At 49.0% G+C, this 23,060-nt stretch overlaps 12 protein-coding genes across 12 annotated transcripts; 5 read left to right on the top strand and 7 right to left on the bottom strand.

Annotated features, from left to right (window-relative positions):
* Positions 1 to 58: 58 nt before the first annotated feature.
* N7500_001926 (uncharacterized protein) lies at positions 59 to 724 on the bottom strand (the record flags this gene model as incomplete). Its single annotated transcript, XM_056673072.1, has 4 exons — positions 59 to 123; positions 184 to 248; positions 309 to 367; positions 422 to 724. The coding sequence occupies 4 exons, from the start codon at positions 722 to 724 to the stop codon at positions 59 to 61; spliced, it is 492 nt and encodes a 163-aa protein (XP_056536591.1).
* A 438-nt stretch (positions 725 to 1,162) lies between these two features.
* On the top strand, positions 1,163 to 2,802 carry N7500_001925 (Atg14 domain-containing protein; the record flags this gene model as incomplete). The annotated part of the gene is made up of 2 exons (XM_056673071.1): positions 1,163 to 1,817; positions 1,856 to 2,802. The coding sequence occupies 2 exons, from the start codon at positions 1,163 to 1,165 to the stop codon at positions 2,800 to 2,802; spliced, it is 1,602 nt and encodes a 533-aa protein (XP_056536590.1).
* Positions 2,803 to 3,170: 368 nt separating this feature from the next.
* On the top strand, positions 3,171 to 4,672 carry N7500_001924 (putative ZIP family zinc transporter; the record flags this gene model as incomplete). The annotated part of the gene is made up of 3 exons (XM_056673070.1): positions 3,171 to 3,216; positions 3,271 to 3,450; positions 3,513 to 4,672. The coding sequence occupies 3 exons, from the start codon at positions 3,171 to 3,173 to the stop codon at positions 4,670 to 4,672; spliced, it is 1,386 nt and encodes a 461-aa protein (XP_056536589.1).
* A 306-nt stretch (positions 4,673 to 4,978) lies between these two features.
* On the bottom strand, positions 4,979 to 5,594 carry N7500_001923 (uncharacterized protein; the record flags this gene model as incomplete). The annotated part of the gene is made up of 3 exons (XM_056673069.1): positions 4,979 to 5,148; positions 5,295 to 5,440; positions 5,536 to 5,594. The coding sequence occupies 3 exons, from the start codon at positions 5,592 to 5,594 to the stop codon at positions 4,979 to 4,981; spliced, it is 375 nt and encodes a 124-aa protein (XP_056536588.1).
* A 363-nt stretch (positions 5,595 to 5,957) lies between these two features.
* erg10B (acetyl-CoA C-acetyltransferase) lies at positions 5,958 to 7,402 on the bottom strand (the record flags this gene model as incomplete). Its single annotated transcript, XM_056673068.1, has 5 exons — positions 5,958 to 6,473; positions 6,541 to 7,033; positions 7,091 to 7,166; positions 7,223 to 7,272; positions 7,338 to 7,402. 5 exons carry the CDS (start codon positions 7,400 to 7,402, stop codon positions 5,958 to 5,960), a joined length of 1,200 nt encoding a protein of 399 aa, XP_056536587.1.
* Positions 7,403 to 7,670: 268 nt separating this feature from the next.
* N7500_001921 (U5 snRNP component Snu114, putative) lies at positions 7,671 to 10,811 on the top strand (the record flags this gene model as incomplete). Its single annotated transcript, XM_056673067.1, has 4 exons — positions 7,671 to 7,690; positions 7,740 to 7,879; positions 7,938 to 10,166; positions 10,249 to 10,811. The coding sequence occupies 4 exons, from the start codon at positions 7,671 to 7,673 to the stop codon at positions 10,809 to 10,811; spliced, it is 2,952 nt and encodes a 983-aa protein (XP_056536586.1).
* A 266-nt stretch (positions 10,812 to 11,077) lies between these two features.
* On the bottom strand, positions 11,078 to 11,735 carry N7500_001920 (iron-sulfur cluster assembly protein CIA2; the record flags this gene model as incomplete). The annotated part of the gene is made up of 2 exons (XM_056673066.1): positions 11,078 to 11,451; positions 11,525 to 11,735. 2 exons carry the CDS (start codon positions 11,733 to 11,735, stop codon positions 11,078 to 11,080), a joined length of 585 nt encoding a protein of 194 aa, XP_056536585.1.
* A 1,557-nt stretch (positions 11,736 to 13,292) lies between these two features.
* N7500_001919 (Zn(II)2Cys6 transcription factor) lies at positions 13,293 to 16,268 on the top strand (the record flags this gene model as incomplete). The annotated part of the gene is made up of 8 exons (XM_056673065.1): positions 13,293 to 13,347; positions 13,410 to 13,454; positions 13,509 to 14,015; positions 14,082 to 14,423; positions 14,478 to 14,759; positions 14,817 to 15,370; positions 15,429 to 15,874; positions 15,944 to 16,268. 8 exons carry the CDS (start codon positions 13,293 to 13,295, stop codon positions 16,266 to 16,268), a joined length of 2,556 nt encoding a protein of 851 aa, XP_056536584.1.
* A 1,110-nt stretch (positions 16,269 to 17,378) lies between these two features.
* Positions 17,379 to 17,609, bottom strand: N7500_001918 (CDC26 family anaphase-promoting complex subunit; the record flags this gene model as incomplete). The annotated part of the gene is made up of 1 exon (XM_056673064.1): positions 17,379 to 17,609. One exon carries the CDS (start codon positions 17,607 to 17,609, stop codon positions 17,379 to 17,381), a length of 231 nt encoding a protein of 76 aa, XP_056536583.1.
* A 188-nt stretch (positions 17,610 to 17,797) lies between these two features.
* On the top strand, positions 17,798 to 19,011 carry N7500_001917 (uncharacterized protein; the record flags this gene model as incomplete). Its single annotated transcript, XM_056673063.1, has 2 exons — positions 17,798 to 17,924; positions 18,035 to 19,011. The coding sequence occupies 2 exons, from the start codon at positions 17,798 to 17,800 to the stop codon at positions 19,009 to 19,011; spliced, it is 1,104 nt and encodes a 367-aa protein (XP_056536582.1).
* A 200-nt stretch (positions 19,012 to 19,211) lies between these two features.
* On the bottom strand, positions 19,212 to 20,113 carry N7500_001916 (ribosome-recycling factor; the record flags this gene model as incomplete). The annotated part of the gene is made up of 2 exons (XM_056673062.1): positions 19,212 to 19,559; positions 19,652 to 20,113. 2 exons carry the CDS (start codon positions 20,111 to 20,113, stop codon positions 19,212 to 19,214), a joined length of 810 nt encoding a protein of 269 aa, XP_056536581.1.
* Positions 20,114 to 20,493: 380 nt separating this feature from the next.
* On the bottom strand, positions 20,494 to 22,732 carry hscA (putative Hsp70 chaperone (HscA); the record flags this gene model as incomplete). The annotated part of the gene is made up of 7 exons (XM_056673061.1): positions 20,494 to 20,762; positions 20,826 to 21,306; positions 21,366 to 22,073; positions 22,130 to 22,295; positions 22,390 to 22,516; positions 22,573 to 22,623; positions 22,687 to 22,732. The coding sequence occupies 7 exons, from the start codon at positions 22,730 to 22,732 to the stop codon at positions 20,494 to 20,496; spliced, it is 1,848 nt and encodes a 615-aa protein (XP_056536580.1).
* Between the last annotated feature and the right edge of the window lie 328 nt (positions 22,733 to 23,060).

Here is a 23,060-nt window from a genome sequence, read left to right as displayed (position 1 = left end):
AGAAGGGACAGACTAACATAACCTCATAATTGTCATAAACGTCGTGTCCGTCACATGCCTAAACCTTCATTTGGTCGTTTAGTAAGGCGAGCGCATTTTGGAAAGCCCTGACTACTTCCGCGTCTTTGAACAGATGAGCGACCAGACTTTGTTTTCAAGTCAAAAGGATGAGAGAGGACTTACAATGCTTCTTCCTGTTTGCCACATTGATTTCGGAATTTTGAACGTGCTGCATTTGGGTCTTGAACCTGTAGAGCATTTAATTTTCCGCCCATTGATATACTAGGCCAAAGCCGAATTGGTCAAACCTTTTCAAAGCCCTGTTCTCATCCTGCGAAACGGTAGTCTGAGACCATGCCATGAAAACCTACCAGTTCATCAGACACAGAACTGCAATTAATATGTTGTCTCCAAAACTTACTTCAAGAAGCTTGGCTGTTTCAACTCGAAGATTCTCCTCGACTCGGCTGTGTTCTTCCATTGCATCGGCATATTTCCCTTGAAGTTGTTCCCAGTCGCAGTCCTCAAGTCCTTGTGTTAATCTAGAGACAAGTGGGAACTCATCAGAGATAGGGGCTGGTGTACGAGCTTCGACTGGTGATTGAGGGCTCTTGTTCTCTTGGAAGCTTCCACTACCTGAAGGGCTTTTGCGTTCTTGACTGACACGGGGTGACAATGCCCCCGGTCGAGGGATTTTGCTGGTCCTGTTTGGAGTTGACTGCATACTTGATTGGCTCGTTGACATAGAGATGTATCAAAACAAAGCCATATCAAACCCGATGATTGTTTCAGTAGAATCTGGAGTCTTTTGTTTTAATTCGCGGATGTTCCTATTTAGAAGATAAGATTCGCGATAACGGAGCGTCAGGTGACGTCGACAAGTGCATGTGCACATCATCCCGTCTTTTTTCTCTTCTTCCCTAAAGGAAGATTGGCTAAAGGGCATACGAACTTGACTAGCTGGGCTTGAAGCCGGTCGTATCCTTTATGTCTGCATATTACTTGAGTCATGTGGGATTTGCATCTATTTGATGATCCCTTCACTCCTCTATATGGTTCTCGGCGGCGACTCAAGTAGCACCCATAATTATCCTCGAACACAACATGGAAATTCGCCTTACGCTCTCAAAGAACAGCTGAAACTAAAATCAAGTTGTCTGCGATGAGCTGTTCCATATGCTCACGTGCCCCTCATTCCCGCCTTTCTTTCTACTGTCCGACATGTGCCCGCAATCAGTTATATCAACTACGAATCAATAGCGCTCAAGTTCTTCTGGAGAAAGAAGTCCTTGGGAAGCAAATTGAGGAAGCTGTTGCCCGCGATAACACTGGGATTCAGTCTCCTCCGCACGAACAAGCCCTACTCGATACGGACAAAGATTGCTCTCCCCACTGGGTCCTCCAAACGATAAGTACTCGACATGCAGTATCTTTGGCAAAGAGAGAATTGGTTTCACATCAGCTTGAGACTCTGAAATCAGAGGTCGAAGCCAAGAAAGCCGAGATTGCCAAGCAAAAAGAAGCTCTAGCACGCAGACGATCAGATGCTGAATCTGCCGAATTTCAACTTCAAGAGCGGGAAGCTGGGATCCTGGCGGGCGTTCAAAATACCAGCAAAAGGGTCGAGCACGTTTGGCATTCCCTTCATAGCAAGACAGCGGAGTCACGTATTTATCTTTGTCGAGAAGTCGCCAATCTCTATGGCCTACGAAAGGTTACAAAGAAGGGGCAAGGTCGGGAAACATATGTGCTTGGAAGTGGTTTTATCGTTGACTTGAGGGATATGAATGGCAAGTCTTCGTCGTCGCTTCCACACAGTCATTCATCCCGTGGCATACTAACAGGGCCAGTACAGGTATACCGCAAGAACATATATCCTCGTCTTTTTCTAACATCGCTCATCTTCTGGTCATTGTGTCACACTATCTCTCCTTGAGACTTCCCGCCGAAATTACACTGCCTCACAAAAACTATCCTGTGCCTACAATATATACCCCCTCAGCATCATATCGCTCGCGCGACGGTCACGATGGTGCTGATTATCAGTCCTCATCAAGTCCAGCTGCATCAAGGACGGTGGACCCACGCATCTACGCACCACGTCCGCGGCCTCTCTTCATTGATAAGCCTTTGGCCCGGTTAGCAAAGGAGGACCCCGCAACATACGCTTTCTTTCTTGAAGGAGCCACTCTCCTGGCGTGGAATGTTGCCTGGTTATGTCGAACTCAAGGGATAAACCTCTCATCAGACTCTTGGGAGGAAGTCTGCGATATTGGCAAGAGCTTGTGGCAACTACTGGTTGCTCCGCCAGCTCACCCTTCAACTCTGATGCGAGCCTTTGCCGGCCGAGACACGCAGACACAGATGAAATCTGCCAAAGACTCACCCAAAACAACAATTCAGCGAACAACTTCTTTTCCTATGCTGGGTCATTATTCCCATGGCACAGCACATTCTTTCCTGGGAGCATCGGAAGGTGTTGAATTCATGCGAATATGGAAACTTCCAACCCCAACCAAGATTGTGGATAAATTGAAGTCCAACCTTCAAGGGGAAATGGCCAGTGCGGAATGGGAATTGCTGGAAGAAAAAGAATGGGACGATGCGGTCATGGATTCACCTCAGCCATCTTTTCCGCAATCTCTCAAGGCCACATCTCCGGGCTCTCAATCTGCAAGGGTAGAAACCGACACAGACAGCAGAACTACAAGTTCAAAAACACCTGGAAGGACTCATGGCCATGAAGATGCTTCACCACGACCTAAAGGTACCAAAGGTTGGACTAAGGTGGGCAACAGGTAGTCAGGGGTCACTTGTTTAGTATTCCCACTTAAGCTATTCCAACTATTCCATGTACATCATATCACTTCTTCAATGCCAGTAAATCACAAATCCTAGGACGCGTATTGCCCACGTGCAATTCAGTATGTATGACTAAGCGAAGGGGCCCGGAGTCGAGACATTCACAGATTATCGCGTGTCCCAGAACTCTCTGGAGTCTTTGTTTTAAAAAAATCTATGTGGTATTTCTTTCCTTGTTGATTCACCATTTTGTGCTTCTTGTCTTAATTGTGCGATATATTTGAACTTGTCCGGCCTATGATCAAACATTCCCCGCCGCCGCTCAACTGGGGATGTCACTACACCTTTAATCGCTTTGAAATAACAAAATGCAGAATGCTCAGGACTGGCGGGCTACACGGGATTTACCGTCAGGTGAGCAATCTGTACAAATCGATTGTAATCAGTCTCTAACCATGTTCCGAGCAGACTTGAAGCGTGCCCTCTCTGCAATTGCAGAAATCCCCGATGCTCTCTTGCGGGAAGAACTTCTTCGGCGAGATGGAGCTTCCAAGGATACGCCGGCCTGCGGATCCAAAGAGCGGGGGGCATATAATACCCCATTACATGTCATGGCATTGTTCCTCATCCTTGGGTTGAGTACATTCGGTATGCACTGGCTTCTCTCGGATCTCTCAAATTGACCATTGCTAATGCTGAAACTGCGATAGCTTGTTCTTTTCCGGTTCTGGCGCGCCGCTTCCCTCGTCTCCCGATTCCCCGTCGGTTCCTCTTTATATCCAGACATTTTGGAACGGGTGTATTGATTGCGACGGCATTCGTCCATTTACTCCCCACAGCATTCGTCTCTCTGACCGATCCATGTCTCCCTCGATTTTGGAGTCAAACATATCGTGCTATGGCAGGTTTTGTTGCAATGATAGCGGTATTCGCAGTCGTTATCGTGGAAATGTTCTTTGCGATGAAAGGCGCAAAGCACGTGCATGGAAGCGAATATGATAATCTCATTGGCGAGGCTAGGCGTAACTCGATAAGGGATGCGGGAGATCCAGATGTCGATTATTCGAGGCTAGAGGCCCGGCAGGCTTCAGACAATATCAATCTAGATAGCATGGACAGCTCCAAGTTGCGGGCGACGAGAGTTTCCGGCTCAGATCATGAAGCGGACCGCCTCCACCTGACAGACCCATCGCCGGATAAGGAGGATGATGTGGATGACCTTGATGGGCTGGATGATTATATGGATGATGATGCACTTATCAGCGGACAGGCAGCTCATTCTGCGCAGTCACAGTCTGTCCACCGGCATCGACCCCGTTTAAGCGAAAGCCACAGGCAGCCAACCGACACGGATGGGCCAATCCTGAATCCGCAACGTCAGCTTCTGCAATGCCTCCTCTTGGAAGCTGGCATTTTGTTCCACAGTATCTTCATCGGCATGGCGCTCAGTGTTGCAACTGGCACGTCATTTGTCGTCCTGTTGATTGCAATCAGTTTTCATCAGACCTTCGAAGGTTTCGCCCTGGGGTCTCGGATTGCGTCTTTGATACCGGATCTCTTCGCTCCAGATTCCATGAAACCATGGCTTATGTCACTGGCGTACGGAACGACAACGCCCCTTGGCCAAGCTATCGGTTTGGTTCTACACAATCTCTACGATCCAGCTAGCACAACCGGTCTGCTGATGGTTGGCATCACCAATGCCATCAGCAGCGGTCTTTTGCTCTTTGCAGGCCTAGTGGAACTCCTCGCTGAGGACTTCTTGAGTGAGTCGAGTTATGACACCCTTAAGGGCAGACGACGTGTTGAGGCTTGTATATCTGTTGCCTGCGGTGCTCTCCTCATGGCATTTGTCGGAGCCTTTGCTTAAAAACATTAATTATTGTTTGAGATTTCTCGGTTATAATGTCTGATAGAATAACGAAGCAAGCGATCTCTTTTTTTTCCTAATATGTTTTAATAATACTTCTCATTCGTTTACGGAATTATGTGTGGATAGATACTATAACCCGGAAGATTCTCGTGACACAAACCTTGATTCCTCTTCCGATCTGATAACTCGAGCGGAACTATGTACCCGCTGCAACACTCGATGCTGGTATATCTCGTTTCACGACGGAGCCAGCACAGAAGGAAGTATAGTGACTTCAGCCAGGATCGTCACTTTAGCTCCAATCTAGCAATCATCGCCAATGATAATAGATCCCGTAAAATCCAGTCCTCTACGTGCCTTTCCCGCTTCAATCCCGGTCTCGTGTTCTTCTGGGATGATGTTGACAGTAGGACCAATCATAACGTCGTTCCCAATGGAAACTATGTAGCCCACACAGTCCAAAGACGGTGGGACTTGAGGGGACTTTGATTAGATCAGATTCTTTTTTTTTACATAAGTTTGACTCACTAGAAATTAGCGTAGAATCCGGTGTCTATACCGATATTGTAACCGTAGCTCACGAATAGCGGAGGCTCAATGTATACTCATTACCCAATACAATCAAAGAGTTCTCCAAGTATGTCTTGTCGCTGGGAGACTACTTGCGATTTGGGAGCTTCCGGTGGAATCGGTGCGTTGAATGCAGTTATCAAAGGTCTTGCTCGAGACCTAACCGCTATGAGTTCGGGGCCTAGGAGGTTGTATCTGTATATGAGCCAGACCCTTTTGAGTCTACATCGAAAAGAAAAGCATCTCTTATAGCATCCCCGGTATCATTCGCTCATATCCTCCCCAGAAACGATTGTAGAGGGCCGGCTTTCTCAATGTGCTCATTGTCCCTTTCGCTTTTAGGTATCATGGCAGTGGTCTCCAGTGCTATCGAGATTCATCTTCCCATATGGGTAGAGTGGCTGCTTTGTGCATTCCTACGCATCAAAGTACTGAGTGAGGTAAGGTTGAAATTTTGTAACATCGGTCTTCAGGCCCGACTCTTCATCTAAGGACACGAAGCAAGTGGAAAACAATATATGACACAAGGATATCTCATTAATTATTTTAGATACCAATAAATGGTATTGATACTGCGAATGTTCGTCGCTATAGGATGGGGTATGTCTGCAGAGAACCGAGTACCTTCCCCGTCAAAAATGAACTTGGTATTTCACATGCAAAGAACAAAGGTCGTTTCACATCTCCGTTTTTCGTTAGCAGAGTTTCCTATTTAAATGGATTCAAGCACCAGGGCGCTGGCACCGCCGCCACCGTTACAGATGCCGACGCAGCCAAGCTTGCCGCCCTTGGCGTTCAAGACGCCGAGCAATGTGGAGACAATACGGGCACCACTGGCACCGAGAGGGTGTCCAATGGCGACCGCACCACCGTGGATGTTGACCTTGTCCTCGGAGAGATTGAGGAGCTTCAGGTTGGCAAGAGCCACAACACTGAAGGCTTCGTTGATCTCGAAGGCATCAATGGAGTCCTGGGTCACACCGGCGTGCTTGAGAGCCTTGGGAATAGCCAGAGCAGGAGCAGTGGTGAACTTGCTGGGCTTTTGCTCAGCGTCACCCCAACCCAGAATCTTAGCAATAGGCTTGAGGCCGAGCTCCTTCACTTTGGCCTCTGAGACCAGAACAACGGCGGCGGAACCGTCGTTCAGGGGCGAAGAGTTGGGGGCAGTCACGGTTCCAGTTCCGGGGATGAAGGCAGGCTTCATGGCGCGGAGCTTCTCGGGGTTGAGCTACAAGCCAAGAGGAAAGGTTAGTTCTAAGTCACAAGAATCCAACGGAGACAGCAGAGGCACTCACGTTCTTGGGCTCATCATCCTGGGAAATAGTCACACCGGGCTTTCCGCGGAAGCCGGGGATCTCAATAGGGGCAATCTCGTAGTCGAAAGCACCGGCCTTCTGGGCAGCCTGGGCCTTCTCGTAGCTGCGAATAGCATAGTCATCCTGCTGGGCACGGTTGAAGCCATGGTCCTCGGCGCACTCCTCGGCAGCAACACCCATAAGATCCTGCTTGCCGTAGGCATCCATCAAACCATCCTTCTGGATACCGTCAACCAGGGTCTGGCTGCCGAACTTGGTGCCGCTGCGAGAGGTTTGCAGGTAGTGAGGGGTGTTCGACATGGACTCGGTTCCACCAGCGACAACAATATCGGCGTTTCCGGTCATGATGGTCTGGGCACCGAGAATGATGGCCTTTAGACCAGAAGCGCAGACCTTGTTGACAGTGGTGCAAACGGTAGACTCGCTCAGGCCAGCTCCAATGGCGCACTGTCTGGCGGGGTTCTGTCCAACACTATACAGAAACAGGTCAGTCTCAATTGTGATATAAGACGTAGCAAAGACAACGTACCCAGCAGTCAAGACGTTACCGAAGAAAACCTCCTCGACATCAGAGGCATTGATGCCCTCAGCTCGCTCAACAGCCGCTGTAAATTACTGTTAGCATTGGAATGGGTGGTATAGTTTGAATGACATGTCGTACCCTTGATAGCATGTGCACCAAGTTGGGGGGCAGTCAAGCTGGAGAGAGAACTACAGTAAACAATGTCAGATCAGGCTCCAGGGGTAGAAAAAAGAAGAATCCAAAGAAATCTCACCCCAGGAAAGAGCCCACGGGAGTACGGGCAGTAGAAACAATGTAGACGGGAGGAAGAGAAGACATTTTGGTGGACAAGGAAAGAGTTATAGAGGTAGAGAAGAAAAGGGAGAATATACAGAAGTAAAGAAAGGAGAGAGATCAAAGAGGGAGGGGCATCCATAAGAGTAAATTGGACGGTGGGGAGTGAGGAGCTGTACGGTGTAGGCACGAGTACTCCGAATGGACGCACGGACCAAGTGAAAGTTGAGATCCTCAACTTCTCCGGCATCACGCGTCTGGAGCTACGGTCCCTCTTTTTTGTTACCCACACGTTTCACGTCCTCCATTCATTATGGATGACCTTTATGATGAGTATGTTGCTTTCATCTCTAGATCCCTCAAATGTGCTAATTGTGTTTAGGTTTGGTAACTACATCGGTGATGCCGAATCCGACGAGGAGCATCATGAAGATGTACAGCCACAAGCCTTCAAGTTTGATGAGGCTTTTGATGATGAAGAAGAAGAGGAAGTCAATGATCTACAGTTGATGGAAGTTGACGGTATGTTGACATGCCTTATCTACATTCTGCAATTTCGCTAATTCCGCATCGTCTTCAGAGGGTCCTTCGAATGCGGTCATATTGCACGAAGACAAGCAATACTACCCCAGCGCACAACAAGTCTACGGCGAGGATGTTGAAACTATGGTCCAGGAGGAAGATGCGCAGCCATTATCAGAGCCCATCATTGCCCCCGTTCAGCAGAAGAAATTTGCAATCACAGAGACCGAACTCCCACCCGTACACTTCTCTCGAGAGTTCATGTCCGATCTCTTGAACTTCCCAGCACAGACAAGGAATGTTGCAATTGTTGGTCATCTGCATCATGGAAAAACTGCTTTCATGGATATGCTGGTCAAACAGACGCACGACTTAACAGAGCGGCTGGAGAAGCGCACAGGACGGAAGAGAGAAGAACAACTGCGATACACCGATGTCCATTTTCTAGAGAGAGAGCGTGGTGTCTCAATCAAGTCGGCACCGATGAGTCTCGTTCTTCCAGGCACCAAAGGAAAATCTCACCTGTTCAACCTCCTTGATACCCCCGGGCATGTGAATTTTGTCGATGAGGTGGCTGCCTCTATCCGCCTAGCGGATGGTGTAGTACTGGTTGTGGATGTTGTTGAAGGTGTTCAGGCCAACACCGAGCAAATTATCAAGCACGCAGTATTGGAGGATCTCCCTTTGACTCTGGTCGTTAACAAGATGGATCGACTCATCCTTGAGCTCAAGCTTCCTCCTAATGATGCCTATTTCAAATTGAAGCATGTGATCGAAGAAGTGAATACGGTTATCGAGAACGTTCTGCCAGGGCAAGGCGAGCGACGACGACTGAGCCCCGAGAAGGGCAATGTTGCATTCGCATCAAGCTCGATGAACTGGTGCTTTACATTGCAGTCATTTGCCCGGATGTACGCAGACACTTACCCGAGCTTGGACTCGACAGAATTTGCTTTGCGACTTTGGGGTGACATCTTCTACAATCCGAAGAGCCGAAAGTTCACTCGTAAAGGAGTGGAGGAGAATGCAAAACGCTCATTCGTCAAGTTTGTCTTGGAGCCGATCTACAAGCTCTACTCTCACACGATAAGCGAGAGCCCCGAGGATTTGAAACAGACTCTGGCTAGCGTCGGTGTCCATTTGAAGCCATCTCAGCTCAAGACCGATGCCAAGGAGCTGCTCAGTCTGGTCTGTGAGAATTTCTTTGGACCCGCCACCGGCTTTGTGGATATGGTTGTTCAACACGTTCCTTCCCCGGTGGAAGGTGCCCATAGAATATTGGAACGATACTACACTGGGCCTGTGGATACCAAGGTTGTGGCATCAATGTTCGCTTGTAATCAAGACGGACCGTTGGTTATCCATGTCACCAAACTTTTCAGCAGTTCCGATGCTGGAAGCTTTTACTCGTTTGGAAGGATTATGAGTGGCACAGCACGGCCTGGTCAACAGGTCCGTGTCCTCGGTGAGGGATACACGCCAGAAGACGAGGAAGACATGGTGGTAGCAACCATCTCCGACACGTGGATTGCAGAAACACGTTACAACATCCCGACCAACGGTGTCCCCGCCGGAAACTGGGTTCTTTTGGGTGGCGTCGACAACTCCATTGTCAAGACTGCGACACTGGTGCCCCTGAAGCTCGAAGATGACGAGGAGGCGTACATCTTCCGCCCAATTCGACACATGACCGAATCAGTGTTCAAGGTCGCTGTTGAGCCGGTCAATCCATCAGAACTGCCCAAGATGCTGGATGGATTGCGGAAAATCAACAAGAGCTATCCCCTCATCTCAACTAAGGTTGAGGAGTCTGGAGAGCATGTGGTTCTAGGAACCGGCGAGCTTTACATGGACTGTGTGCTCCATGATCTCCGGAAACTATATTCAGAGATGGAGATCAAGGTATCCGACCCCGTTACACGCTTCTGTGAGACTGTGGTGGAAACTTCGGCCATCATGTGTTACTCAATCACTCCGAATAAGAAGAATAAGATCACGATGATTGCGGAACCCCTAGATGATGGGATTGCCGAGGATATCGAAAGTGGTAAAGTCAGTATCAAGGACCCCATTCGAAAGGTTGCTCGATACTTCGAAGACAATTATGATTGGGATAAGCTTGCAGCCCGAAGCATCTGGGCGTTTGGACCGGATGAAATGGGCCCCAATATTTTGCAAGATGACACTTTACCCTCTCAAGTGGATAAGAAACTTCTCGGTACTGTCAGGGACTCTATCACCCAAGGCTTCAGCTGGGGTACACGGGAAGGCCCTCTTTGTGAAGAACGTAAGTTTTGACTTCTCTCCTCTCATTCGCCAATAGTCTTGCAGTCTCGAAAATGATGAATGTGACACTAATTGAAGTTTAGCCATTCGAAACACAAAGTTCCGGCTCACAGACGTCTCCCTGGCCGATCAGGCTATCTACCGCGGTGGAGGCCAGATTATCCCCACAGCCCGCCGAGCTGTTTACTCCTCCTTCCTCATGGCATCTCCACGTCTCATGGAGCCGATTTATTCTTGCACAATGACAGGGCCTGCAGACGCCGTGGCTTCGGTGTATACAGTCTTGTCCCGCCGGAGAGGTCACGTTCTGTCAGACGGCCCCATTGCGGGGACGCCTCTTTACTCCGTCCGTGGTTTGATCCCAGTGATTGACTCGTTTGGATTTGAGACCGATCTCCGGATTCACACACAAGGTCAAGCTATGGTAAATCTTGCGTTCGATAAATGGAGTGTGGTTCCTGGTGATCCATTGGACCGTGATGTCAAGCTTAAGCCCTTGGAGATGGCCCCGGCCATGGCCACTGCCCGGGACTTTGTTTTGAAAACCCGGAGGCGCAAGGGTCTAGCCGAAGATGTTACTGTGAGCAAGTTTTTGGAGCCGGAGCTTTGGAAGGGATTGAAGGAAAGTGGGGTGCTAGATTCATGATCTCAAAATTTTCACTACTCAAAATAGGATCTGGCTACCAGGGGAAGGAGGTCCTTTGATCCGGTATTCAACAATCTTATTAGTAGCAAAGTCCATATGTACTTTTAATACTCATTCCAATGCAAAGTCCTTCAAAATCTAGTCATTCATCGTAGGCGGTCGTCACACGAGAGGGCCTGGTCCATTTCTCAGGTGATGGGTCTTTATTTGCACCACCATTGTGATCAGACCCCGTTTATAGTACATAGAAAGGTATGTTCCAAAATTCAGCGGCACGTCTCCATCATTTTGGCAATGACCCCCATCAACGCACCATTTTCCAAGGCCGCGGCAACCCGCTCCTTATCGGCGAGTTGTTTGTTGACTTCATCTCCGGTGCTGTGTGTACCTTCCTTAATACGCACATCCATTCTGAATCGTGACGGGAGAGACTGTTCCAAACGAACACGGACGCCAAGACCGATCACGGTTGCCAGACTGCAGTGAGTGATTGTGGGCGTGATAAGCACAGTGACGGTCTGCAGAGGCGAATCAGGGACGTCTGGAAGAGTTGGCTTGATTGCGATATCTGGGAGAGAAACCACAGCTAATTCACCGAGCGAGATGGGGTGTTCCGGGTCGGAGATTGTTGAGATGAGATCTGGTTGTGTTAGATGGAAACATCTCCGGGGACAGAGCTCTTGTTTTGGAAGAGATATAACCGAGAGTCTTACCGTATATTTCTTGTTCATCAATTGGCTCTTCCATGAGATTGTCATCCTCCGAGTCAGATGACGGGGCACTCTCAAAGTCTACTGGGGCGAGGGGTAGGGCCGATGTGAAGATACCACCATATTCGGACTTGCGTGTGGCGGTGGGTCGCAGTCGCGTGGGGAGATCAGCTGCATTGATGATCGTGGGGTTTGAATTTTGCACTTCTGCCATGATGAACTAGGTGCAAGGAGTGTAGGTCAGATGTTCAGGTCGAGTAGGAAGAAGAGTTAGGTGGGGGGGATCAAAATTGCCGATAACGTTTATCAGCTTTCACGTGCCAGTCCTCGGTAGACATTTTTAGTAGGTTTAATATAATTGATATGTGATATATATTATATAGATTGAATATAGATTGAATATAGATGAGTGAATTAACTTGGGAGCATCTCGTACATATGAATAAGATTCCAACCTCATATCTCCCTGCCAATGGTCATGAGAAAGCTATAAAGTTCTACGGGATTCGATTTCAGCCACTCGGGAATGATCGACAAGCCGAATGCTTTAATCTCAGAGTCCGAGTCCCCGGCAATTTTGGCCAAGGTTGCACCGTGTCTTGCTCTTGCAGATTTGACATGTTTCTTGGGTTTTGCTTTTTTATGTGGCACTATTTCATGCAGTCATTGTATATATATATCTATATATATACCCTATCTCTAATCCATTTATAATCATTCTAACAGGGGCAAAGATACGGATTTCGCTGAGAGATCATCAGAGGTGTTTTGATTGACTATAGAGAGCGAGAGATTATCTAGGAATCATACTGGAATAATTCCCTATGATTTTTCCCAGAACAAATCTCCAATAATAGATGTCCCTATCCATAAAATGTAAGTCATCAGAACATCAGATCGCCCCTCCACCCTGGGAAAATCCACAGCGGAGGCCGTGCTATTGGATCCTCTCCCACACTTGGCACACTCGTACCTCTCACCCCTCAGCTTCTGCTCTTCTCTCTTTCTTCCTCCCTCTCTTGCTCTATTCCCCTCCTTTTCCTAGTCTTCAGCTTATTCGCCCCATTCCGCTTATGTCTCCACTCGTGTGCTCCTAATGCTCGCTTCTTCCACATATTTTCCAATTGAAATGCGATGCGCCAGGCTCATTAATTCGAATGTGGAGTACTCTGCAACATTGATATCGATGGATAGATACTGGACGCTCTGTTTACTTACCTGAATTGTAAGTACTCTTGTTTCGTGTGAGATTTGACCTCGATTCTATGTGGGTGCGTGGGACGCTAATTGGGCCCTGCGCATGTTACAGCAAACTACCTATTCAGCGACATTCGAGTTCTCCAAGACAACCTGATTTCGTCTCAGCGTCAAATCTCACGCATTTGATATACATTATATTCAGTTGGCCGAGATCACAAAATCTCCCAACAGCTTCACAACGTTACACGTCTCGGGTCTTTTGCGACCTCTGTCGATCAATTTTCGCGGAGCCTCGGCAAGTCGATCGCATTAATAGGACAACCTGGAGTTAGTCTCTCTGGGCACAGTTGGATCACTCGCGACAAAGTCCCATCTCGCGGGGCGAGATTCGGCCTCCGCCTTCTCTCTCACACACCGGCAAACCTCCTTCAATTTCCCGAGGCAGGTCCTTGTGGATAGAGCTAGCACGGACCTTTTATTGCCTTGATACCCTGATAGTCCCGGTTTGACTTATCGCTACCGTCGTACTTGACACCGTTTGCCAACCCCGCCTGTTATCAAACAGACAAGCATGCAGGGTTATTCGTTTGCGCCCCCAGCGGGTCCCCCGAGAGAAGGCCAGAAAAGTATGTTTCTAAGGACCGGCTTATTGCATGTTGCATTGGAAACTAACGATTCATCAATGTAGACTATGTATTCGTTGATGAGCATAACCGACACAAGAGGCTGAAGGGTAGGGAAAGCTGTCCATCACAAGTCAACAAATACTAATAAGCCTGACGTTTAGTGATGCGAGCCTGTAATGGTTGCCGGAAAAGGAAAATCAAGTGCGACGCAGCCACGACAAATACGTGGCCTTGCTCTGCATGCACTCGTCTAAAGCTGGTCTGCGTCCCTCCGACCATTGGGCAAGATGGAGACTTTCTCCCTGATGGCCAGAGCGAGTCTACTCTAGAGACCGGAGGACCATCCAACGCAGACGAGGGCTCTCATACATTTCCAGCGCCCCCGGCTTACAGGGACCACAGCCAAGCCACCATGAACACTATCCCCTCGTATGATCAAATGGGCATGTATTCTCAATTCGTCCCTGCTCAGGCTCAATCCGGCATCTATAACGATCTTCAGTCGCCACAAATGGCAATGTCACACCAAAATTTCCAACAGCCTCAGATGTATCCTGCGCCACAAACTCCATCTATGGGATCAGATCGGAATGTCTATGCCGATAACGAGCATGCAGAAAACCTCAGTGATGTACTTGGGGAGTTAAAGATTGACGAGAGTGGGATCGGTATGACACATTGTTCTTCTACGGATTTCCCGGCGATTGATGGCTAACACTACGCCCCCTCAATAGCTCCGTACATTAGAAGACAACGCACAGATCGAATTGAGCCCGACGCCCCTGTGCAGGACGAGAGCGAGGAGCAGTTACCCCCTCTCAGAACCGGATCGGGCGCGACGATTCGAATTCCCCCTGAGCTCATGCCTGCTGAAGACGACGTAATGGCCTATTTCAAAATCTATTTCGATGAGATACACCCATATGTTCCTGTCATATCTCGTGCCCATTTGTATTATCAATGGCAGCATGATCGCCGTTCTATCTCTCCCCTTCTTCTCGAGGCCCTTTTTGCCTGCGCGGGCCGTTTATCTGATGAGCCTTCAGAGGGCGCTCAGTGGCTTGCCTTGGCCAATAGTGAGTCGACCCTGAACACTCATCTAGCCTCCTCCAACAGCTGACATCTTGCAGGGCATGAGACCAGCTTTATGGATGTACCACGCCTGAGTACTATCCAGGCATTACTCCTGCTACTAAAAGCAAGGGAATCTCTGCCAAAGAAAGGGTACTATTATCGGTCGTGGCAGACTGTCAAGACTATTGTCTCAATGGCGAAAGATTTGGACATTCATGAACATTACAGCAGTCACGCTGAAGGCAAGCCGTGTGGACTCAGTCCGATTGAATGCTTGGTGCACACCAGAGTGTGGCAGGCTCTAATGGTGGTTGAGGTGATGATTGGTGGGCCACAAGGTAAGTCTATTCTCTCTGGTCTATTCAATTCATTCAACCGGCTTCTGATCAAAGTAGGCCGTTCGGATTATGGGGTCGATCCTCAAACAGTAGACATGCGCCCGACGCTAGATATCAGAGGTCTCGATCATTACGAGATCGACCGTTCAAGACAATACGCATATTTTATTCGCAACGCACACCACATTCGCATCATCACAGATATCTATCACAAAGTCAAGAAGCAAAAGGACTGGGGTGCAGATGCCAGATTTGTGCAAATCAACCCGCTTTTCACAGATTGGCTTCACAGCCTTCCTCCAGACCTACAGGTCACTTATCCTGCTGATGGCTCTCCGCCGTGGCTTCCATCTCATTTTGTGGGAAATATGCATTCTCATTGCCACCTCGCCATTATCATGCTACATCGCCCTCAACTTTTCGCTTCTCAGTCTTTTGCAGCCGGCGGTGAATGGAAGATCCATATGTCACTGTGCTACTCCTCGGCAAAAAGCCTCTGTCGACTACAAGAAGCCATCCTGCAAAGATTCGGGCTATCTGGTCTACTCTATATGCAAAGAGGCATCAATTTTGCTATATATTGTATATTGACTTGTACGATGCTACACCTGGTAAGCATTCCACAACGTATGGGAGTATTTGGAATCAAGGCAATCCTAATATGAGCAGATTGCAATCACCTCCCCCGACCCTGAGTTTAATTCAGATGCCCGTGAATTCTTCACCCGTCACATGCGAATTCTCGAGACGTGCTCTACCGCCTGGCCCATGCCCGAGATTCAAGCTCAAATCGATTCATTAAGACTGGCTTTCTCCGCCGACATGCATCGTCCTTTTGAGTTGAAGCCCAGCTTCCCATACGGGAGTCCGTCGGAGCCCTATCAGCCCAGTCCACCTATGGATGCGCACTACCATCCACACTTGAATCAAGTCCAATCCAGAGTGCGTTACAACCCAGTAACTCCTCCCATTTCGACTGGTGCTGAAGACTCGAAGTCCGACACATCTTCTCAGATACAATCTCTTGGGATGGTTCCCCATCAGCCTCCAGCAACTCATCCTCTGGAAGCCCCTCCGGTGGATGAACACCACTGGGATCCGACCCGAATCATCACGTACGTACATGATCCACTTATCCTAACCAGTCGGCTCCCACTTGGTCTCTTACTAATATTCCACTCCAGTCAATGGGACATGGCCTTTTCTGTGAACCCCGCTACTGTCAGCGCAAACTCCCCGCCGATGCCTATAAATACCTCAGTACCAGGTGTACAAAGCGTTATGAATCCCCAATACCCCGTCCAGTACGAGACACCCAACAAAGTGCCCTCCGTCACGTCTACCCAGTCTCTCTCCCCTCCACAGTTCCAAGCACCTCCAGTTGTATTCTCGGCACGAGAATGGCAGCAAAGTGTTGCTAGTGTGTACGATCCACAAGGGACGAAACGGCGATGGAATTACCCAGTTGATCCGGGCCCCGACCATATGTCTAAGCGTCAAAGAGGATGAGACGCACAAATACCAGAATCATCTACGACCTTGATTCCATCTCATTCGGTCGCCCGATTTCCTCCTCTCTTTGGCCTGCTGGTTCTTGAACTCTCTCTGGCACCCATTCTCGTTGAACTCTGAAACCAACAGCTGTGCTATTGTCACTCTATATTCCTATTCTCTTTCTTTCGTGAAATATTTCCTCGTTTTCTTCTTACATTACGACCACCGGAAGACATAAGCATGGCTCAACGAGGGAAAACTGGAGGGCAGAGACATCCAACCATCATGACATGACGTCTCTGACCAGCCGGGCTGGAATGATAGTTGATGCATGAATCCTGCTGTACATCATAAACTTGTTTTAATTGGTCCTCTTTGGTAGATTAAATCTAGAGAAGAATTGACAGTTGTGGAAAATATAATATTCAGATTGTTGGGCATTTTGGTAGAGCGGTGGTAATATATTGCTTGGTCTATACTAAAGGGATCCTCAATTTGCTCTCGCTCTTCAATATATTTGTTGCTCTATGTCCTTTCTAAGTTACAGTCTCTGATCAGAACAAAAATCTCGCAATATGTCAATAGAGAGAGGTCGCTGAGAGGGTCGGTTCTTGTTGAGATGCCCGAGAGATAGCAAAGTAGTGTACATTGTTTTCTGTTTTGCCAAGAAGATATTTCAAATGTGCCACTTCGCTTCCGTAGTGTTACATCGCCGTTCTGCGAATGGGTCGCCATGGGACAAATGGCGGGATATGCTAGTGTGTTGGTAGACATTGGCAGAGGAAACCCCATGCCCTATCAATGTCGTCTGTGATCATTTGGTGCTCAAATAGCGCCACACTCTATGACTGTTCGATCACCCACTGTCACACGAGGGTGGGGTGTATGATGTGTGATGTATGAGACGGGTGTCAGGTCTTCATCGCCGAAGATCCTGCACTATTCGTTTCTTGTCAATGATGAATGATATGACCCAATAGAGAGATCCAAGTGATCCAAGGATCAAGAAACACATGCGAGCATATCACGATTGGGTCATGTACCTCACGTTGAAGTGTTGCAGCGTAGAATAAGTCATTCCAACATGCAACGGTGATCTGGGGCTCGAAGTCGCGGTGTAGACAATCAACCACGTCGACTAATGCCTATTCTTTCTTCACGGCTCCGGACAATCCTAGCTTTGTCTCCTGGAAGTGGTTTCAACTCATCGCTGGGGTCAAGCTTGACATTGGAGGTCGCCTTTGCGTGTTGTTCCGGGTGTTTGTTTTCTTCAGACAGTTTGCGAAGTCTGGCTTCTTCAAAGGCGGCAATATCCTCCGAGGTAATAGCAATAGCTGTTGGCTTTCGACGAAGCATTTTGGCAGTCACGAGATATTAAATGAATGAAGACTTTCAAGTTGACTATGGGCCGTGTTTACTTGAGCGGCCGGAAGGCGGTGCCTCACGTGACTGCAATTCTTCATCCAATCTTTCCACGCCGAACAGCATCGAGTCTCTGTACCAAAACGTTCCAGGGATACGACCTGGTCCATTCATAACACAAGATGTTTCGGCCACAGCTGAGGCAGATTTCTCTGCACTGCGAACGGACGAAAATTGGTCTTTCGACCCCGGCTCGCCAGTTCTCCTGTACCCGTACAGTAGCCGACGAAGGTCAAGACAAGCCATCCGGTAGGTACATCCAAGGCAAGCAGGCATTGAGCAAGATAAATGCATTTGTGAAACTGCGCCTCAAAATGTTTGGGTTATTGGGAGTTTCGATTCTAACAGACGCCAATCAGACAACCGGAAACCCAATACCCGCCCTTCATCGGGCAATTTTATGTCCTACAAGCCTCGCGATCCCAATGCCCCGCCTCGCAGTCCCAATGCTTCCCCAGCTCGCAATTCCACCAGCCCCTCAGCTCGCACCAACCAGTATCAATCTCGTCCTCCTCGAGTGATTGACGCTAGATCCTTTGCGGCGGCACGAGCTAGCGGTGGAGAGCAGTCTAAGATTATCCGCAGCCCGAGATCACGCAACATTCGTGGCGGCGATCAATCCCAAAATCGCAAACCCAAACCCTCCGCCAAAGGTGCCAAAGGTGTCAAGGGTGCTAAGGGTAACCGAAATGGCCCACGCAGGAGCGCCAAAACTTCCGAGAATGACGATGGCGAGGAGGCCGAAGGAGCGGCTATCGACCAAGTTCTGGAAGAACAAATTATCAAATCCCGGCCAACCCCGATTCGCTACGAGCCCCAGGAGATCAATTACTCTACTTTGAAAAAGACGTGGCCTTCAATTCCCACAGATGTGAACTCGCGCTCGGCTGCCGTCTATGAGAAGCTTTCCACCCTCAGCGGCCGCGTTTCCGATGGCTATATCCCGCCCTATGAGCTTGGAAGACGCCTGTGGAAGGGCCAGAACGTTCTCTTCACCAGCGAAAATGAGAAGGCCGAGGCTTTGGAAGAGACCAAGCGATTGGCTCAGCTTCGTGCCGATCGAATTTCACAGCGCAAGGGTGACCTTGTGGAGCCTCGGAATGTCGAGTTTAGCCCCATCGACGCAAAGACCACCAAGTCTCTCATAGAAACCTTCGTTCAGGGTAAATACCCCGCGTCTGAAACCGGGAAAGATGGACATGCGGTATTGGGAGAGGTGTCGAAGAACCTCAGGAACAATGCTACTTACCAGACAACCGGTAAGACTGCACAGTTCATGGCCAAGATTGAATCTCTTGTCTCTGCTGGCCGCAACACCAAGACCAAGAGTGCCTAGGGATATGTGAACTAGTGCTAGAAGTGATTTGTATTATATCTGTTTCATTGATCGGGTTCATTTTCCTTTATTTTTACCCTATATCTTCCCCGATTATGCCTTTGTCTGTACCTAGATATACAAAGTTTTATTTTACAAATGCCCATTACCATAGGCTCTAGTTTCCTCATAATCTTTCCTTGGCTTGCCAGTTGGGATTCTTATACCTGTTCCAATGTCTTCTTGGCTGCTTCGAATGCATCCTTCACCTCCTTTTGGCCCTGTTCTGTAACCTTCTCCATCTGATCGTGAGCTTTACGCACGTCATCTGGCCGAGCTAATTTCTTCTTCTGCATATCCTGGAGACGTTTATGCATGGCACCCCTAGAGTCACGTACCACACCGGCAGCTCTTTCGAATGCGTGCTTCGCAGCTTGAATGTTCTTATCCCGAGATTCTTTTGTAGGTGGTGGGATAGGAATGTTGAGCTGGAGGGCGTTATGCGGATCAGGCTGAGGGGTCAAGGAGAGGTTTGAGGAGACGATCGCTGAAGTAAGAGGTTTCAAGTGCTGCGTAAATTTTATTAGCACGTATTCATAGGGAGAGCAAAGGCAGTCTGCATGCTGCAACCACAAAGGAAAATCGAGCATCTTGAACTTACATCCTCTTCGGCCGCCAAAAGAGTGACCATGCGTCCTCCCTTGGGCACAACCTGCGCGAGATCTCCCAATTTGACCGAGTCTTTGGTGTCTTTGCTCAGGTGGACCCTCAAGCTTTCTAAAACTGCGGTGTTGAACCGCCCTCCTGCGCGAAGCTTGGACAGATCATCTTTTAGCCGAGCGACAGCTGTGGAGATGCCATTGTGTAACTGGGAAAGATCAAAGGGATCTTCCAAAGGTGCACCAGAGGTCTCCTCTGGCTCGGAAGCAGAAGCAGAAGCTTTCTTGGCCTTTTCCTTCTTCTTGTATAGGGCAGGCGAGTTGGCAAACTCACGCCTGTTCAGAGGAAGAGCGCGCGGGGTTCGGGGAAGGAGACATAAAGGTCGAAGCGCCTGAGTTCCTTGAGGATGTGCAACAAGGCGAGGGCTAACGGAGCGGAGGGATTGAGTTATAATGCGTTGCATGGTGGAAGTGGTTGATGTAATATGTTCAAGAGCGGAGGCGCAGAAGTTCAGAAGTCTGTCTTACATTACCCGCCCTTCCGCCTCACGGCCAAAAAACACACACTAGAAACTACCAAGCTTACGAAGTCTTACTTTTGAGAGGAAATCATCACAATGTCATTAAATTGCAGATGGCGAACTTCGTCTACAAAAAACAAAACAAATCATACTTTTCAAGAAAAGAAAACTGCGCCCAAGTTGCCCGGCTTCATAAACAAAGCGTGACAGAGACCAACTCTGCCCAAGGTCTACATGGTGCAGATTCCCTGAGAAGCAGAGTCCCGGGAAAAAGGAAAATTCGTTGGCCATAAGTCTATGTTCATGCCTTCCCATGTATGCATTTACCGTGTGGCCATGGCCTTGGTGATCAGACGCTTGAGAGCAAGCTCCTTCTTCTTGAGGTCCTCGGGGGTGGAGTCCTCAACCTCGAGCTGGGCCATGGCGTCGCTGAGAGCGGACTCAATGCGCTCCTTGTTGCCACGCTTGAGCTTCATGGACATGCTGGGGTCGGAGACGATCTCCTCAACACGGGAGATGTAAGACTCGAGCTGCTGGCGGGACTCGAAGCGCTTGGTGAAGGCCTCATCGGAGGTCTTGAACTTGGCAGCATCTGGAAATCATGAAGTCAGCACATAGTAAGAAAAGAGAGTAACATTGGACAGGAGAAACATACCGTCAACCATCTGGTCGATCTCGGCGCTGGAAAGCTTGCCAACAGCGTTGGAGATGGTGATGTTGGCAGTGCGGCCGGAGGTCTTCTCAGTGGCGGTGACCTTCAGGATACCGTTGACATCAACCTCGAAGACACACTCGAGAGCGGCCTCACCGGCGCGCATGGGAGGAAGGGGAGCAAGAGTGAACTCGCCCAGGGAGGTGTTGTCAGCACAGTTGGTACGCTCACCCTGGTAGACGGGGAACTGGACAGTGCTCTGGTTGTCGACAACAGTGGTGAAGGTACGCTTCTTAATGGTGGGGACGGTCTGGCCACGGGGGACAACGGGGGCGAAGATGTTACCCTCCATGGCAACACCAAGGGAAAGGGGAACAACGTCGAGAAGGAGCAGGTCAGCGGTCTCGGCGGAGGTGGCCTTGCCGGAGAGGATACCGGCCTGGACGGCAGCACCGTAGGCAACAGCCTCATCGGGGTTGATGCTCTATAAGAAAAAATGTAAGTAACTAGTTTTGTCGTTAAAATCAGGTAGTACTGTCTTACCTTCTCGAGCTTCTTGCCATCGAAGAAGTCGCTCAGGAGCTTCTGGATGCGAGGAATACGGGTGGAACCACCAACAAGGACAATCTCGTCAACCTTGCTCTTAGGGATGCCAGAGTCCTTGAGGACCTGCTGGACGGGCTCGAGGGTACCGTTGAAAGCCTTGGCGTTAAGGTCCTCGAAACGGGCACGAGTGATGGAGGAGTTAAGGTCCTCACCGTCGAAGAGAGAGTCAATCTCAACGGTGGTCTGGGTAGCGTTGGACAGGGTACGCTTAGCACGCTCGCAAGCAGTGCGGAGACGACGGAGAGCGCGAGCATCACCGGAGATATCCTTGCCAGTCTTGCGCTGGAACTCCTTCTTGAAGTGGTCAAGGAGGTTAGTATCGAAATCCTGACCACCAAGGTGAGTGTCACCAGCGGTGGCCTTGACAGTGAAGACACCACCCTGGATGTTGAGCAGGGAGACATCGAAGGTACCACCACCGAGATCGTAGATGAGGACGTTGCGCTCCTTCTCAGACTTGCCAGCACCGAGACCGTAGGCGATAGCGGCAGCAGTAGGCTCGTTGATGATACGGAGAACGTTGAGGCCAGCGATGGCACCAGCATCCTTGGTAGCCTGACGCTGGTTGTCGTTGAAGTAGGCGGGCACAGTGATGACAGCCTTCTCAACCTTCTTGCCGAGCTTGGTCTCAGCAACCTCCTTCATCTGTTTCAAGTAGTCAGTAAAAGAATTCCACAGATACTATGTCTACATATCCATACCTTCATGAGGACCATGGAGGAGATCTCCTGGGGAGAGAAGACCTTGGTCTCGTTGAGGTACTCGACCTGGACAACGGGGTTGCCACCCTGGTCGATGACCTTGAAGGGCCAGGACTCAACATCCTTCTTGACGATGGGGTCATCAAAGCGGCGACCGATCAGACGCCTATTCAACTTGTGTTAGAACCAATTTGGAATTGTGGAGAATGCGCAATCTTGAATTGATAAGCGCAAAGAAATTTTTTTTTTTGAGAACTCACTTGATATCGAAGACAGTGTTGGCAGGGTTCATAGCGGCCTGGTTCTTGGCGGCATCACCAATGAGACGCTCCTTGTCGGTGAAGGAGACGAAGGAGGGAGTGGTGTAGCTACCCTGGTCGTTGGCAACTGATTTAACAGTCAGTATTTGAGAGAGAGAGATCGAATTTTGGGGATATGCGTACTGATCTCGACATTGGTGCCCTCGTAGTTGGCAACGCAAGAGTAGGTGGTACCTAAACACCAAAAAAAATGCAATTAGCAACTGTGCGATCGAATTTAGTGAGGTTAGAACGTACCGAGATCGATACCGACGGCACCGTCGTAAACCTCAGAATCGGCCATTATGAATTTGTATATGTGATTTTGAGGGAGGGATGGGAAGAGGGATGGTGGGGGAGAGAGGAAATTTTTTTATCAAGCCGAGTGCATATTTAGTCGGAGCCACAAAAAAAAAACCAAATTTTTTTAGCGGTGAGTCACGTGGTTCCGGTTATTCACCAAATACAGGGTATATTACATACTCCATACGGAGTACAGATGTCCAACGTAGAAGTACCTTCGGGTCTGCTGATAGTATTCCTATGTATTCCGAGGTACTAACACATACATTATAGACGTTTGAATCCCCCAAAGGTACACCATTATACAATTCATTAGCTTAATTACCCAT

The sequence above is a fragment of the Penicillium coprophilum genome (genome assembly GCF_028826855.1).
Source record: "Penicillium coprophilum strain IBT 35676 chromosome Unknown utg000002l_segment0_segment0, whole genome shotgun sequence".
NCBI classification, from domain to species: Eukaryota; Fungi; Ascomycota; class Eurotiomycetes; order Eurotiales; family Aspergillaceae; genus Penicillium; species Penicillium coprophilum.
This window is presented reverse-complemented; position numbering and strand designations above follow the sequence as displayed.